At 33.3% G+C, this 18,439-nt stretch overlaps 1 protein-coding gene across 1 annotated transcript in view; it reads left to right on the top strand.

The window, feature by feature from the left end:
• CPNE8 (copine 8) overlaps window positions 1-18,439 on the top strand; it is a 207,026-nt gene that overhangs the window by 177,783 nt on the left and 10,804 nt on the right. Inside the window, exons 16-18 of the mRNA XM_063074742.1 lie at window positions 5,516-5,643; window positions 13,185-13,287; window positions 14,864-14,921. Coding sequence (XP_062930812.1) covers window positions 5,516-5,643; window positions 13,185-13,287; window positions 14,864-14,921 — 289 coding nt within the window. The remainder of the gene's footprint in view (window positions 1-5,515; window positions 5,644-13,184; window positions 13,288-14,863; window positions 14,922-18,439) is intronic.

The following is an 18,439-nucleotide window of genomic DNA, read 5'->3' on the forward strand; positions in this document are numbered from 1 at the left end:
AGCAATGTGATGTTATTAAAAGGTGGGGTCTTTAAGACATGATTAGGCGATTACGGCTTCTCCTTCATGAATGGGATTAAAAACCTTATCAAGGAGGCTTCAAGCAGTGTTGTCTCTTGCCCTTCCACCTTCCATTGTTTGAGGACATAGCATTCCTCCCCACCAGAGGAACCAGCCCTTATCAGACCACTGAACTTGCTGGTTCCTTGACCTTGGATTCTCAGCCTCCAGCACTGTGAGAAATAAATTTCTGTTCTTTATAAATGACCCAGTCTCAGGTATTCTGTTACAGCAGCAAGAAACAGACTAAGATAGAGATGATACCTCTTTAAATCTAAGAAAAACAGTCTCCCAAGTTGATGATGAAAACGACAATGATTATGTTGATGATGATGATAATGCTTTAACTTTATAATTACCTAATGACTATAGTACTTTCATTGTTTTTCAAACTAGTTTTGTTTTCTTGGATTTCAGTGAGATAGTATTTGACTTGATACTGAGTAATTGCTGAGTATCAAGCCACATGCTCTGTTCTCATCTCATTCCCTTACGTAATATAATCCTCATAAATTTCCCGTGTGGTAAACATTTCATGCCGACACATTGTGCCACTCTAGCAACTGCCACTCACAGTGAGAAGAGTGACCCAGGAGTTGGACAGCTCAACTCGGACGCTCACAAGTTTACCAGGGTTCCAAAGGATGGGACTTGAACCCAGGCCCGTCTTATTTTAGAATCTATGCTCTTAACTACTAAACCACATGTTCTAAAAGCACCAATAATCTAATCTGTCAGATACATGGTTTGTTAACACCATGATATATATATACTTCCAGCTTTTATATGATTAGATTTCATCTTCCTCGAATATATTTTAAGAGCAGTATTTTTACATTTATATTTCAATATTTATTCTTGTTTTTCTATTCCATCACCCAAACAATTTCAGGAAAGGTTGCTGGAGGGTTTAATTCTTTCTTCCATGAAGTACCCCACATGCCACACTCCCAATGTCATATAAAAATGAGTATCTGTTGGGATTTTGTTATGTCTTAGAGAATTAAAATCTTCTAATAACTTAGAAGACCGTGAAAATCACTCATGTGATTCTTAGTCTTAAATGCCTCAGGAAAAAGGTCATGAGCTATTTTAAAGCCTAAGAAAAGGAATAATTGTGTTAAACTAAATGAGGTTTATTAATTTTCCTTTCGTACATTTCTTTTCATCTTGTAAGTCAATTTTTCTTTCCTCTCTCCTACTTTTTTTCTTTTCTCATTTTCGTATCTCCACATTCATTTTTTGTAACCAAATCTATACAAATATCCACTGCTAAGGAAGGATTTTTTATTATTTGCTCTTTAATCTGGGTTAAGTAGGTCTTCAATTAGATAGTACTTGATTTGATTTCTGGTAAAATATTCTCATCCTAAATCACTGCAATATACATCTATAGGTACTGAAAATGGCAAATACAAAAACTTCAGTTCTGTGTCAATCTGGCAATTCATGAACTACCTAATGTTGATGAATCCTCATATTTGCATGGTGCAAATTCGTGATATATATTCACTACCATTAATCTATTTATCTCACCACATTCAAAGAATCTTTTGGATAGCAAGGGAAGCCTTTTAAAAAATTAAATAATCCCTAGTGGATGAGTTTTGGCTAGCACAGATGTTGAAATTGAGATTTGCTCAATTGAAAGGGTCTCAGGTAAACTCCAGCCTTTCATATAAGATATGTAAAAGAAAAGATACAAACCACGGGAAAAAGAAAGGGAATGGAAAAAGAAAGGAAGAATTTCCTAGTATCAGTATTTTAGGACTTTTGGTTGTAAAAGGAGTGAGTCACTGCTCTCCTCTCATTATAATTGTGTATGACTCCTTTTGGGGTTTTAACTGAAAATCCAATCACTTGGGGCTCTAGAAGAGATATTGGGCATGTGGCCAGCAGCCCTTAAAAGAAGATCTTCTTCATTAATCAATAGAGAAATACTGCCCCTGTCCGAATGATTTCTCCTTCTAAATACCTAAAAGCAATTGCACACTGTTCACTAATTTTGGCATTTATAGAGATTCATGCAACTTAACATTGATGTATGTGTTTTATCTTCCAACTAGACAATTTAATAACCAAGAGTTTTTACAACTGTACTATGCATAACAAAGAAGCTCAATAAATGTTCATTTATTGAATAAGAGAAAGGATTCTCTCAGCTTTTCCTTACAGTAAGCCATCTCTAAGCAGCAACAGATACATTTCAAAGAGCAGAGCAACAGCTCCTAAGAGCCTTTCCTAGTAGTTTGTCAGCTTTTTAGCCCTGCTGAAAAGTGTTAGAGGCTGCAGGCAGCAAGGGAGGCTTATAGAGCTCCTTCACAGAGCTGAATCCCAATCTCCAATACAATACATTTGCCTCATAAGGGAGGCAAATTGGGGGATGGGGGGTGGGAGGTGGGGAGGGAGGGTTGGAGGAGTGCATTTTGTAAATGGAAAAGGTTGTTTTATTAAAAGGGAAGTATAAAATGGGGCATCCGTTGCCCTCTTTATTACTAAAAGTAAAATGCACTTGTTTTTAAAAGCATTCTGTGTTTTGTTTTTGTACCAGAGCCACATGTGAACTCATTCTAATTTGTTTTAACAAGCTAACAGTGATTCCCTGCAAAATTATTTCAAGAAAGGAGTTTTTAAACAGACTTAAAAAATCTTCTTATTACTCATTACAACTTTGTCATTAAGAGGAAAATCTCATTTTAGTAGCTGTAAAATATTTAAAATAATCGTAAAATAATGCAGAGCATATATTTTTTTTAAAAAGACATAACTGTATGTAAGAAAGTATTCTATCATCCAAGGCATATGAGGAAACTTGAGAGTAATTTATTATGGTATTAGGAGTAATTCAGAAAACAATGCTTTAAACATTCCATCAGGATGAATAGAACATCCAACGACTATCCTTCCACTAACAAAAGAGAGAAAAATGGTGACCTTTTTGTAATTTCAATTCCAGAGGAATAGAGGTATTATATTGTTTCATAGAAATATGAACCCCTAGTCAAAATGTTAAAAAAGTAGCTTAGAACTATCCTAGTTTGTAATTGTTCCCTTAAGGCAGATACATAATATATTTTTATATGCCCAAAATCAGTAATGAGTTTTAATTTTAATTAGCTTCATACCTTATGAAGGGAAAAGTGCGCCATAAAATCTTATTTAAAGGGAGGTTAAATAGGTCAGCTCAGATTAACATCAAAACCAACCATTCACTGCATTGTGCTAAATATTAAACTTTTCTTTTACATTTTAATTTCAGCCAATTCATGAAACCAATTTTAAAATGTAAGGAGGTCTTTTATTATTTTTATGTTTAAAAATGTTTGCACAAGGGTTAATTAATAAAAATGTTTAAAGAAAAGACAAAATTAAAAGAAAAAAATGGGTATAAATTCCTCTCTCACAAATGACAAAATTGAAGTGGTTGGTAACATCTGGTTCAGTTACCTAAGATTCCCAGCCTTGCAAAACGTTTAGGATTTTATAATGTGGTAGCATATGGTGGTTAAGAAATTGAGCTCTGCAGTCAGACTGCATGGGTTCAAATTTTGGCACTCCCACTTGTGTTGCGTGACCTTTGGTAGAGTATCTAAGCTCTCGGTGCCTTGATTTCTTATCTGTAAAGTGGGGATAATAACGTTATTTTACATATGTTTTTAGGGTTGTTATAAAAGTTATTTATGTAAATATTTTAGTATAAAGCTAGGCATGTAGAGTTTAACAAACTGGGCATGTAGAGTTTAACAAACTACCAGTTGCTATTTTTCAGGTAAAAACATTATGTGCTAAAATTATTGTTAACTGTGTTTGAATGTAGTTATTGTAACTAGTGTTTTAAAATATATCTACAACACACACACACACACACACACACACACACACACACAAAACCGGGGGGGGGGGGGGGAAGAAGATATAACAACCACAATTACTTGAAGTTGATACGACAAGCAAACAGAAAGGACATTGTTGGGGGGGAGGGGGGGAGGAAGAAAGGAGGGAGGTTTTGGTGATGGAGAGCAATAATCAGCCACAATGTATATCGACAAAATAAAATTTAAAAAAAATAAATAAAAATAAAAAATAAAATAAAATAAAATATATCTACAAAATTTTTGATACCACCCCTTCCAGAAGTGGATCCTAATTTTCCTTCCCTTGAGTGTGGGCTAGACTTAGTAACCCATTTCTAGCAAATAGGTTAAAGTAGAAGTGATGGTTTGCAGCTTCTGAGACAAGCTCATAAAAAGCATCGGGACTTTGTCCTTGCTCTCTCTCGGATCACTCATTTTGGGGCCAGTTAGCTGCCAGGTAGTGAGAACACTCAAGCAGCCCTACGGAGAGTCCATTTGGCCTCCTGCTAACAGCTATATAAGTGAGCATTCTTGGAAGCAGATCTCCAGCCCCCTTCAAGCTTTCACATGACTGCCGCCCAGGTCGGCATCTTCATTGCAACTAGGTGAGAGATCCTGCTCAAGAATCACCCAGCTAAGCTGTCCCTGATTCCTGACACCCCCCAAATGTGTGAGATAACAAATGTTCATTATTTTAGGGAACAATACAAAAGGACATAATTTGGGGGATAATTTGTTACATGGCACTAGATAACTAATACACTGTTTTATTTGTGGTGTTTGTGGAATCTAGACTAGGAGAATTAAAGCTAATAGTAACAGAGCATTCAAAAGCTAGTCGAGGTGTTCAGGTTGCCTCTGTGTGTGCTCTCCTCAGAATAAGAGCTTCTTAGTAATAAGCTCCATTTCCCTTGAACAACACAGATATGTTTCTTTGATTCTTTTCTTTTTAACTTGTCTTAATGTTTCTCACACCAAATTATAATTCCTCTGACCCCTTCTATAATTGGGGTTATCAGCTGTGGCCTGAAAATATGCATGTGGCAGATATTTCACATTTTTCTTTCTATCAGGTAAAACTGTTTGAATTGATAGCATTGCTTTTTATGATTTTAATTCATGTTCACTGAAGAAAAATTAGAAAAATATGGAATAGGTAAAAGAATGAAAGTCACCAGTTATCAGAGGTAGCCACTATTAGTATTTTGGTTTTCTTCTTTTCAGGAATTTATATGTTCATCTCTACATGTCCACAAACCTGTGTAAAATTAAGACACTATTAATTTCAGAATGTTGTGGTGTTCAGTGTCTCTCAAGATTATTTGGAATTTTCTCCTGTTCTGTTTTGAAGAGTATGCATTATTTATTACACATTATGTCATCATATTGTAATCTGTACAATATATTATAACCTATTGTTAGCCACTTATTTTTTATTTTTGTTTTGATATCATAAATCTGTAAATGAGTGTTCTTTTGAAAAATTATATATTAATGTTAACTTGCATTATTCTCTTCTCTTGTTCTAGTTGGTCTTCACAAAGACTATGATTTTTTTACTGTTTTTTGTTTGTTTGTTTTTTGCCTATAACTTTCTACAGAATGGGAACCCTCAAAACCCCTACTGTGATGGCATTGAGGGGGTCATGGAGGCTTATTATAGGAGTCTCAAATCTGTACAACTATACGGGCCAACCAACTTTGCTCCTGTAATTAATCACGTAGCAAGGTAAGTAGAGAGTAGACAAGGTATTTAATCTAGTGTACTGGGCCATGGTGAGATCATAACATTATCGTTAACATGACTCCACAGATGCAAGTTGTTTTCTTCTAATTTACCTCCAGGAAAGTGTGGAAAAAGATGTACACGTGGTAGAAAGAGTCTTCCTCAAGCTCTCGTGATACTTCACTGAGAATTTGACCTCAAAATCTCAAAAGAAGAAACACACAGGGTTATGTTAGACCTGTTTTTGTTCAACCAAGGAAAATATTGTTTTCTCTGAAAAAGAATTCAAATGAGAGCAATAACATGATCGATGTCAATCTCAGCAGTGTTAATCATTGATATCTAATTTTGTAGCATAGAAGAAATAAGAGACTGAATTCCGTCAGAGGGCTGGCTAGTTGAAGCTTTCACTGATATATAGGGCACATTACTTTAAACTCTCTGAAATTAATATAGTAGCTAATTTTATAAATTCCTGGAGCTCTACTTGTATATAGTACATAGTACTGATCTGAATATGATTGTTTGATTCCAAGTACATATTCTGGAGAAAATGTTAAAATTTAAAAATCTATACACTTATTTTTTTTCATTAGTGCATGAATGAATTAGATGCCACATTTCAAATTCCTAAAAAGTTTGGTTTGAACCAGTCACAAATCTTATAAAACCCTGCCTTATTAATCAAAAAGGTATAGCTCTTATAGCCTTTCTAATATGTAACCAGAACTTGAAAAAATACTCCGTTCTGATTAGTTTATCAGCATACAAAGGCAATATGTAACAAATGCAAGTTCTGTTTGAAAGTTCTAGTGCTTTACCATCTTCCCTGTGGGACATTGCCAGCAACTTAAATGTGCTCTACTTTCCATTATCTGGGACATGGGCAAAATGCTAAAATACCCCCACACCCAGGGCTGACCCCAGAGCAACCTCCCTGTGGAATTCCACCCCAGGTTGACACTGATAAATTGATAACCATTTTCTGAGTGTGACCCTTTATCTCAGGTTTTTCAAACATTTTCATCTGCAGTCTGTACTAAGATATGAATTTTACATCTCAGCCCTGTACACACACAACCAAAAAAACATGTTATTCATGAAATAATACTTATTTTTACCTCATATTTTCTGTCTATTTCTATGGTATCCTATTTTTTTCTGTTTCTTTTATTTATTTTTTTAGTGCGGTCTTGACACACAAAATTGATTTCATAATTCACTAACGAGTTATTACCTGAAATATACTAGCTTATATGAGTGTTATGTATACTATATTTCCCTAGTTTATTGAAGGTTGTCAAATAAAGCAGAATCAAAAATCATATTAATGCAAGATAAATTGTGGATGACTCTAACATTACCATACAGATCACTGTTTTATAAAAAGATACGAGGAAAATGACAGGACTTACTTTGTGTGAACTCATGTTAGCTGTTATGAAAGTGTTCTTCAATGCTTACCAATTAATTTTGTATGTTTTATTCTGGTACATCTCTGTTTAAAGTTAAAATTATAGATATAAAATTTCTAGTTGCATTTCTATATACCATTTAAAACTACAGTTTCCACAGTGTTCTATTACCATTTTTTTGTTTTGCCCAACATTTTGTAAATTCTCAAATACAGGGGTAGCTGCTAGCTAAAGCTTTCAGACTCTGAAAATAAGACATAAGCTAATAATTCCTTATTGTTAATTTTTAAGTGAGAGAAAATAAGAAAAACAGTAAGAGATGGCTTTTTGAGTCATCTTTTCCTTCTAATACAATAGGTAGTTCCATGTATTCATCTCTTACTATTAAAAGAAATATCTTTATCCTTTCTTTTACCTTCAATGTTATGTTTAATTTTATTTTTAAGCTTTTATTGACAGACAATTCTATGACCCAAAATTATCATCCAAAAACTTTATCAACTAAAGGACAAGGTACTACTCATTTCTACATTAAGAGAAGTGCCATAGTTATAGTGAGTGTGACCTCTATTTGTATATAACTTCCTGTGCATTTTGTCACTCTTAAATGCATCTCCTCAGTGCTTAGTACCATGCCCATCATAGAGGAGGTACGTACTCAACAAATGCCTAATAAATGAACTCTGTATATCTGAAGATGATATTATTCAAATTTATTTTTAGCAAAGTCAAAACAAATATATATCCATACTTTCTATATGCTTGATTTTTTTTTTCTTTACAAAGCATGTTTTCTATATGGGTAAAAGCTTAGTTGTTTATTATCATTTTCTATAAGCATTTTGAAAAATGTTTATTATCACTTTCTATAAGCATTTTGAAAAATTGCTATTTTTAAGAATAACAATCTTAAGCTCACTTTTAGTACTGATCTCAATGTAATAAGACTATTAACTTTCAGGATGATATTAATGGGATGACTATATTGTGAAATAGATAAGACCGAAGGCATCAAGTTTGCAAAATCTGAAGGTTTTGTGTATTTTTCTGAGGCTTTCCAACCCCCTGCTTCTGATTTCTTATTTTTCTAGTCCTTCTTTCCCAGAGCTGTTCAGAGAACAGCATTGCAGGAGATGTAAAAATCCTACTCAACATCTGTTGATGCCTTGTCATAAATTTAAGTGCAAAAACTTTAGCCTGGCATTCAAGAGCTTTCAGTATCCAACTACCACTCACCCATCCAACTTTATTTCCCCCACATTCTCCCAAACGTACTGCGCTTAAGTCACAGAGAATCACTGCTTCTTCTGGTCTATGATATCATTCCATGTGTTCATCTGTCACAACACTTAATAATTCGATCCCACTCCCTTGTTACATGTAGATTTTTTCCACATTGAAGGGATGATTTATTCACTGTGATTTATTCATTTATACCTATATTTATATCTATATCTATATATGTAAAACAATATAAAGTAAAATATATACTTTCTGTATATACTGAGAAATCCATGCCTGTTTTTTTAATTGAATTATCTGAATACCATACATTATGGATGAATTTTAATTAGCAAAGTTGTAATAGGAAACTAAATAAACTTTTAAATGATAATGCTTAGTCAATCATAATGTCCTTTGGAAAATGTCATTGTGATTGATACTCACTGTATCAGTCAGAGTTCTCCAGAGAAAAAGAACCAATAGAAGATATACATGTAGATAGAGGTCCATATTTCATGGAATTGGCTCAGGCAAGTTTAGGGGCTGGTAAGTGTGAAATTGGTAGAATAGGCTGGCAGGTCGGAAACTCAGGTAGGATTTGATATTGCAGTTTTGAGTCATCCTTTTTCTCCAGGAAACCAGTTTTTGTTCTTAACGGCTTCAACTAAATGAATTAATCTCCTTTACATAAAGTCATTTGATTGTAGGTGTTAACCATATCTACAAAATCCCTCTACAGCAACACCTACATTAGTATTTGATCGAGTAACTGGGTTTTATAGTCAAGCCAAGTTGACACATAAGACTAATCATCGTACCTACCAAAAGAAAGAAATGTATTACCATTATGTTGTAAATTGAAAATAAATTTAAAATTGGGGAAATAATTTCAGGGCCTTTCAGATCTGAGCTTAATACTATAACTAATGTCAATAACAATATGTTTAAATCTCATTAATAATAATAGTAGGAAGAAAAATGTTAAGGATATCATGTTTATAGATACAGGGTTTGAATAAAATGGAGTTTTGACCATCACCTGATTAATCTGTTTCCACTTAGAAATGGCATTACCAGTTTTACATTCCTGTTTTTATCATTTTTTTTCAAAACTTTCCATTCATCTAGAATTCTACATCAATAATTCCAAATTATTTGAAATAAATTTTATTTGTTGGTATATTTTACCAGCTCAATCCTTCAAAAATAAATATATCAATATTAGTTATAAGATAAAAATATTATGTCAAATATTTTTTCAGCCTATCATGAAAATTTCACTCTTTTCCTCACTCAACTTAAATAATATTCATTGTTTCTTAACTGTTATTAGTCATTTGTGTCCTTTGCCTAACAAGTTTATTTTGGAATCTCCATCACTGATTTTCAAATTAATGTAAAAAATGTCTAATGTTTTCTCTCTTCCATCTGTATGATCAATAATAATAAAATCAAAACAGCAATCATTACTAGGCCATGGTCTGTCTCAGGTAATATGCTCAGTGCTGGCACGTGGATTATCTTTTTTAATCCTCACAACAACTCTAGGAGGTGTCAGTATTGTTATTATTTCTACTGTGCTGATGACAAAACAAATGTGTAGAGTGGCAATTTGTGATGGAGCTAAAATTCCAACCAGAATAATCTGCATCCAAATCACTGTGGTAAGATGCCTCGTGTCTTTAACCTTTTTATCTCTGCTACAGAGGTAAAGGCACACAAAAGAAAGTGACACTTAGCTACCTATCTTTGTGGATACAGCCAGTAAGTTCATTACACACTAAAAAATAGTTTGGAGTGGCAAATTATAACATAAAATTTACTGTGTCACTTTGTGTTGAACTATTTAAATGTATTCCTTTATTCAGTTTTAAAAAGATTTAATCCATTGTGTAAGTCATAATTGAATTACTTAAATAAAAAATCTGAGTCAGTTTTTTATCTTGTCTTACTGCCTCCTCTACTACTGTGACCTAATAAGCTGTACGAATATTCCACAAATCTAAGCCAGCTATTTGTGAACTTTTATAAAAATTCCAGAAACTTCTTTGACAGAAACTCTGAAGAAATGTGTTTGAATTCCATACTCTGACAAAGTTAACCTCTCTCAGATTTTTCATAGTAATATTAAGATATAAATTATAGATGGGCTATATTTTTAAAAAAAGACAGCTGGCTTTTTAAATAAGAGTTTTAATTATGCAGCTTACAAAAGGATTCTTCATCAGGTTTCTTTAAGAATCTTCTCTAATACTTTTAAAAGATAATTTGAATCTACAAGTCTATACATCAGAAAGAGGGACGGAGGTGTGGCCAGCTTATATTTTTACTTCATACATTTCGGTAGTGTATTATTTTATCATAGTATATAACAGTTTTAAAATAAAAGGCTATATTAGAAGAAACAGTAGTACTACATTGTTTTTGTCTGAGATTTAGATTTACTTGCAAAATGCAACAATATGCCAACATGTAGAACAGATGCCATAAAAACAATGAACAATTTTAAAAGATTCGTTTGTGGTGTTGATGGTGATAGACTAAAATGAATTGGACAGCTCTTATGTAAAATGGAGTTATTTTCAAATTAAGTGTGTCTAGAGGTAGCAAGAACCACACAATAAGCTCATGCATCTTTCTACAGCATTAATTTTCCTCAAAGCTAAGAAATATAAACTATTAGTACAAGCACATATTTATTATAAAGTAAAATGCAAAATTCCTGTGAATTTTTAAGATAAAACAACAAACCAGAGAAATTTCAAGATTACTATGATCTGCTTCTGCTTCCATCTTCAACTTATTTGGTAGTATGAATATATTTTCCCCCTTCTCTTAGGTGTTCATTCTGGTGAATCAAAAGAAAATCAGTTAAGCCACTTGAAGTGGTATTGATGACTGTGCAATACTCAGCTTTCTGTATTGTTTTTAATCTGGTTGAAATTCCCCATTTTAAGAGCATCATTTTCTAAGAAAAGCATTAAGATAGGTGAACAGATATGATGTTGATGGGGGGAAAAGTGGGGCAGGGGAAGGGGAAAAAGGAGGAATTGGTAAATGGACATGAAAATCAACTACACTGTATATGGATCAATTTTTTAAAAAAATCCTGAAAATCACAATCCTGAAAGATCAAAATCCTGAGAATGAAATTCTAGAAAAAAAAAAAGAAAAATTATTCAAAAGACATTAAAAAAAAAGAAAAAAAACCCCCATCATTTGCTAAGAAAAGTATAAAAGCCATACTGTTGTATTCATGGAAGATTTTCTCCTTACTATTTATAGCCTTCCATTAATCACATGAAAAATAAAATGCTATGTTTCTGAATTGTTGTCAGGAAGAAATACTTTTTTAAAGAATAACAAGTATTAAAAATTAAAAATTGAATTCCTTTAAGAAATTATCGTACTTCTTTTCTTTAAAAAAAAAAAAAGTGTAGAATAAAATAGGTTCTCACCTGGCTGGTTTGGATTGTTTTCCAATCCCAATATTGATTGTATTACCATCAAATTAATACAAATTAGAACAAATTTTTATTACTATATAGTCCATTGGAGTGTTGCAAATATTTTTCTTCCTTGTATGGTTGTTAATTCTGTTGTCCAAGAAAAAAGTTGCACTCTGACATGTTGTACTATTTGTCCCCAACCTGTTCAAACAGGATCTCTTAAGCTCCTTCAGGTTGCAAAGGAATTTCATTGGCCAATCAATAGAGTTTTCTTGAAGCCAATTTTTCTATGAACTACTTGATAATTTTTTAGAAACGTACACCATGTTTTCTCATTTACTGTCCCATCTCCTAAGAGAACTGTAATGCTTACTCATCATTGGACATGAACTGCATACCAGTCATGTAAAGATATCATAATGGTTATTCTTATCAAGAATATAATCTAGATACCTAGAATGTAGAGCACTATGAAAAAAGGAGAAATACAATAAAATATATTCATAATATTTCCCTCTAAACTACTATTATTTGGTGAGAATTCTGATAAACTTCTTCAAGTACTAGAATATGTTATTATTATATACATAATTTTTTACTTTGGTATAATTCTTCCCATCTTTCATTGATTTAATGTGTATTAAGAACAGTCAATGTGGATGTGCCAAAAAACATTTCTACTATTGCATTTTTATTTTTTATAGAGATGAAATTTCCGTAATAAACTTAACCATTTTAAAGTGTACTGTTTAATGACATTTAGTACATTCACAATGTTGTGCAACCATCATCTCTATGCAGTTTCAAAACAAAATGCATTTTTGATTATTGTTATCACTTATAGAACCTTATTTTATATTGAGTAACATACATGCAATTTTTTAATTAATTCAAGTAACAATACAAAGGTGTGTTATTATCTCAATTTTAAAGGTAACAAAATAAAGTTCAGCTATCTTTGGCAATTTACTAAATATTATACACATTATGTGTTGCTTATCAAGGATAAGATTATTTCCAAAACCTATGTCCATTTCTTTGTGCTAAATAGGCCCTCATCCAGCTCACCTGTTATTAGTAAATTAACTTCTAAGGCTGTGTGCTGGCATGCACCGATGTTGCAGTTATTCTAGTGTGCTATTTCAGAAAAATGTGTATTTTTTGAAACTTTTTATTGAAACATATTGATTGCACATATTAGTAGGGCTGGGTATGTAGTTATATTTCAAACATGTATATAACGTGTGTAGGTATACTTAGGGTAATTAGCCTATTCATCATTGCAAAACTTAATGTGTATTTGAGAGTTTACATTATATAGGCTGCTGACATATTTAAATATATTTTCTTGAGATTAAAAGTTTTGTCGACTATTTCAAATTGTATTTAGCAAACGTTACATTAACAGGAACTGTTTTATTTTCTGTGTATTTCTTACCTTTTCATCTCTTTTCAGATATGCTTCTTCTGTGAAGGATGGCTCCCAGTATTTTGTGCTCCTGATTGTAACAGATGGGGTTATCTCAGATATGGCTCAAACTAAGGAGTCCATAGTTAATGTGAGTAGAAGTCATTCAGTCTTGGGCTGTCTGTAGTTCTACTTAGATTGAAACTAGAGTCCACTTTAGTTGACTTAACAGTGAAATAAAATGCCCATGCCTTTGCAGCAGATTGCATCTCTAGCTTTGCCCAGATAACTCACACACATCTGGACCTATTGTCTATGAGGACCAAGCTTAGGGGTGTGAACATTTTGAGTATAAAAAAAATTCCTGCCTTAAAAAAAAAAAAAAAAAAAAAAGATAAAAAACATAGCATTAACTTCATATGTGTGAGTGTGTTTATTTCTGTTAGTTTGATCTACTTGTATACAGTCTTATAACCTGTACAGATTATTTCTTAACATTTACATTCCAGTTATAAGAAAATTATGCTAGCTAATTCTTATTTCTATAGAACTGGATAGGGACTGGATTAGATTCAAAAATTCCAAATTATATGTTTATTTTTATGATTATTTCATTGATTGTCTTCTTTATTAGATTATAATCTATGAAATCTATATTAACTAGATGTTAATCTATAGCATTTTATCTGGTTTAACTCACCTGTCTTTATATAGAGTTAGCAATGTTTGGCACAATGCAGACATTTAATAAAAATAGGTTGCATGGATGCATTGTTTACCAAGCCTCATAATTACTAACAGCATAGAGAAATATAATTGGCTGTTTGGTGTGAGAAAAAATAGTTACATGTGGGGGAAAGTTAATTGTTGTATAGATATCCTTAGAAAAACTAAACATAAAATGTAGAGGAGGTTAAGGCTTGTAAAGCTGTTTATTTGTATGTTTGTTGTCTTTTAACTAGATACATTTTGGTTGGATTTGTCTTGATTGACTTTGTGATCAGTGGCATTAGTGTGCACTTACAATTATGGACTTAATAATTTAAGTTTACTTAGCAGGACATGATGCACTGAGGAACAATTATGCATAATTCATTGACCTTCATGGCTGAAGATGTGGTTGCTAGAGTGTTCCATCTATCTGTCGCTGGATCTCACATTCTTACCACTAAATTATTTAGAGTGATGATGTAATTTAAGTGATCTATATGAAGGAAAAAATGTTATAATATCAAATATTTAGTCTCCTTTACAATCTCGTGGATATTTAGCACATAAATTGATAGCACTAATAATAACTTTCTGTAATAATTATATTCATTCATTTACTACGAAAATTGCTTTTTCTAACGTTGGGTACCATTTTCCCCCTTTAGCAACTGAAAGATTTGGGGAGGAATAAAAACATGAAAAAGAGACCAAAGATACCCAAAGTCAGCTTAGGAAGGTTTTGGTTGAGAGTGGCAAGTGAAAGCAGATGGTCCTTACTTTTTATTTGATCTTATCCAGGGCTGGTCATTCCTGGAGAATGTCTCCTTGGATTAGCATGTGGAGAGAGTTTGGAAAGGATAAGAATATAATCAAGTATATTATTTTGTGTTAACAATTTTGAAATGTTCAAAAACTACTTTAATGAACATCTATTAGAACTCAGGATATTATTTTCTTTTTAATCCTTCTCTTAAAAACTCACTTTCTTAATTGAAACCTGTGTATTCTCTTTGAAGGCTTCAAAACTTCCAATGTCAATAATTATAGTAGGTGTTGGACCAGCAGAGTTTGATGGTGAGTAGTAGAATGTCAATAGTACTTCTCGAGAGTTTATTTAATCAGATGTATCATGCTCTTAGGTTTCTGTTGCTGCTCTTTTCTGTGTAGAAGGATGGATATGACTGTGTGTGGGGGGGTTGTATATAATGTCCATGGACTTATAAACATAAATATAGATTATGATGATATTAGGATGAACAAATCAAAACATTCTGTCTTCTTAACAGGACATTATCTCTCTGGTTTATAGATTAATTCAACATCTAGCTTTCCATTTCATTAGAGACAGTTTGTGCCTCGAAATAATATTTCCCAAGAATGAAAGAGTGATAAATTGAGTTTTTGTTCCCAAGGCAAAACACACTCTGGGTACACTAAAAACCTTTAAGGATGAGTGCTAAATTAATAAATCATTAAGCTGTGAAAAGAAATGTTGACATAAACATAATATGCTAATTTAATGGGTTTTCTGACTCTGGCTAGTTGATAGACATTAGCCTTATAAATAAAGAAATTTTGTCATATGAAGGAGCAAAGTAAAATGAGAATAGAACTGACCAGCTGAAATTTAATGAGACATTATATAATTATGCTAAATTGGCTTATTGGGCAGTTTGCTGTTTGGGCTCAGGCTTTGTTCAAATGCAAAATAACATGTGCTTGTGTAACTAGCGATCTGTGTAAACTTCTATAAGAATAGTCTGTTCCTAGTCATCTGGTGAATTCCTTTAAGAGAACTGCTAGACAGCAATTGCATGACCATATAACATTCACCTGGTTCAGGTGTTTTTATGTTAACAATGACAGTTTATTTAGCTTGGGACTTTGGAAATGAGAATAATTTTAGAATGCTTGGAATGACCTTTGGTAGTTCCTGGTTAATTTAGGCTCATAGGTGGTTAAATAGAGCATGATTATGACTGGTGGAGCAGGGTTCTTTAACCATCAGTCCCTCCTTTGTCGGGATAGTACAGATCTGTGAGTCTCAGGTAAAGCACCACAGGCAAAGTCACATTGCTAATCCTGGATTTTCTTACATTCTGTGTTTGGCTGATCATCCTTTTTATCACCATAATCTTCCAGTTTCTAGAGCAAAAGTCATTTAGCCCTGACTGCCACTGCTTTTGCTAATATTTTGTCTCTGAGTATTCATATCTGCTTGCTTTGTTCTCCAGGCATGAATTTGAGATACCTCTCTGGAGTCAGGAACGCAAAGGCACATATTTCATGTCAATGCTTTGTGCACTTGATAATTTGCATTAATCAGTGATAGACTGTGACTCACAAACTTCACCGATTGCTAGGCTAAAATTTTAACTCCTGTTTTCTTCTTCAGCTACTATTCGCTTTGCCTCTGAAGGATGCACCTCTCGTGTGTACATCTCAGGTTTTTCAGACTCCTGTGGAAGTCCACCGTTAGGTGTATGACCCTAGGTTTACCATACACTGTCATTACTTATTCTTCAAGAGCCTCCGTATATCATGCATGAATATAAAGTTACTGACCCTTCCTTGTGTATATTTCTGGCCATATATCTGTGTAGAGCAGCAGCCACAGCTAATTGGAACTATCCTGCTCCAGCAGCCACAGCTATTTATTTTCTTCTTTTCTTTTGTTCCTGATGAATTTGTTAGGGTTTTGAGGTATGATAATTTATCATTTCCCTCTCTGAGTTCCTGAATGAACTAGAAAAAATATATATGCAGTAATCACTCAGACCAGCATATGAGCTTTATTACTAGCAATACAGAATTTCAGAATTTGGGTTAACCTGTGGACAGAGTCCGACTTCCCATTACTTTTTTCTCCCCAAGATTAAATGACCACACTCTTACCTCCAGGCCTCATCCCTGCAAGGGCAGAGCTTTGCCTATTAAGCATGCCACAGGGAGAAATTGCATACAATCTGTTGACAGCCTGCTCCAAAAGGGAGAGATTCAAGCTCAGTTCTTTCTCCTAATCCTAGTAATCCTATGAACCACTCCTCTTTCCACATGGAAAAGTGAGTGAAGATTGTAGACAAAAAGGGAAGTTGCCTTCCCAGCAGAATTCCCTCTCATAAATTAGAGTAAATTTTCACTGGAAACATGTAAATAGGGAATTAGGGTCCTGCAACACCTGGTTTCTGCTTTCATCATGATGGAAGTTTTCAGAGAATGGAAAAACTTTCAGGCCCAGTACTAGAAAGGTAGACTATTCTACTAGGAAACAATAGGCACTTCTGTATTTTTCTTTCTTTCCTCTCAAAACATATCTCTTCTCTCCATGGCTAAGAAGAAAAGGACAGAATACTCATGTTTAATGTAGAAAAATCTGACTTGCACTCAAATTGCTGCTGTTTTCTCAGAAGAGCCTCTCACGGAACTTACAAATCTACCATAGAGTAATTTTGTATATCACATAAATTGGCATAAAGACTGAAATCCAACTTGTGAATTTTATCAGCTAACCACATCTACATATTTCTAACCAGAAAGACATTGTTTGCAGGGGAAGAAATGCAATATTTTGCCATCTGTTCTTTGAAAGTAGAGGAAATAAGAATAAACTATTAGATTAATGAATATTCAAATTTATCCCTGTATTTTAATAAGAACATTTAAAAACTCTGCATAATTTTCCTTCAGTAATTTTTCACTCCTATATAAAGCAAATTCGTTAAAAAGAAAGATTTTTTGAAGCAGGTTTTCTTCATCCTTAAAAGGCAGTCAAAGAATCAAATTAAAGCAGCATCTGGCATTCTGCTTTGATCCAAGTTAGGAGAAGGGGATAATTAGAAAGGATTCTAACTTCACTGTGCTTCCATGGCTAAAAAAAACTTCAGGTCTGTGTCTCATACACCTTCTTTCTAGGGAGAGGTACTGGTGCAGGACTGGGGCTCATAATTTCTGCCTCCTTGATGAACAGATGGTCTGAAAACCTGAAGAGTAAACATGACTCCCCCATCACTCACATACCATCTTTCTTCTCTTTGCTGTCAAAAGCATAAACTCCGATCTTGATGCCTGCAGCATTCCAACCCAAGGGACATACTGAAAAGTGGGAGATATTTTGTAGCATCTCATTTTAATACAGTATTGCCTGAATAACTGTCATTTTCTTCATTAATTGGAATGAAACACAAAGACCAGTGGCGATTGCAGAGAATTGTGGAATGTGCAACCTAGATTGCCATCTAATTTTTGTTTTCCATTTTAGAGTAAGTAAAGGGTAATTGTTATAAATTATGAACATATTAGAGAATAATAGAGAAGTTTCTGTGATTGCTGGCATTGTCACCATCAATGTACATTTAAATTCAAAGTAATATGAAAAGTGTGAAAGCAAATCCAGATTTTAAAAAAGGAATTAACTGCTGAAAATGTATGAGCATAATGAATTCTATATACATCTGCAAGAAGTAGGGAAGAAAAAAATAGTTTTTTTTTATATTTTAAATAATTAATTACCTCATTATTGGTAATGCACATATTTTACATAATTATAACATATGTTGTAAATCTAAGCAAATTATTGAGTGGTGGCTCTCTGT

This window comes from Cynocephalus volans, chromosome 12 (genome assembly GCF_027409185.1).
Source record: "Cynocephalus volans isolate mCynVol1 chromosome 12, mCynVol1.pri, whole genome shotgun sequence".
Taxonomy (NCBI): Eukaryota; Metazoa; Chordata; class Mammalia; order Dermoptera; family Cynocephalidae; genus Cynocephalus; species Cynocephalus volans.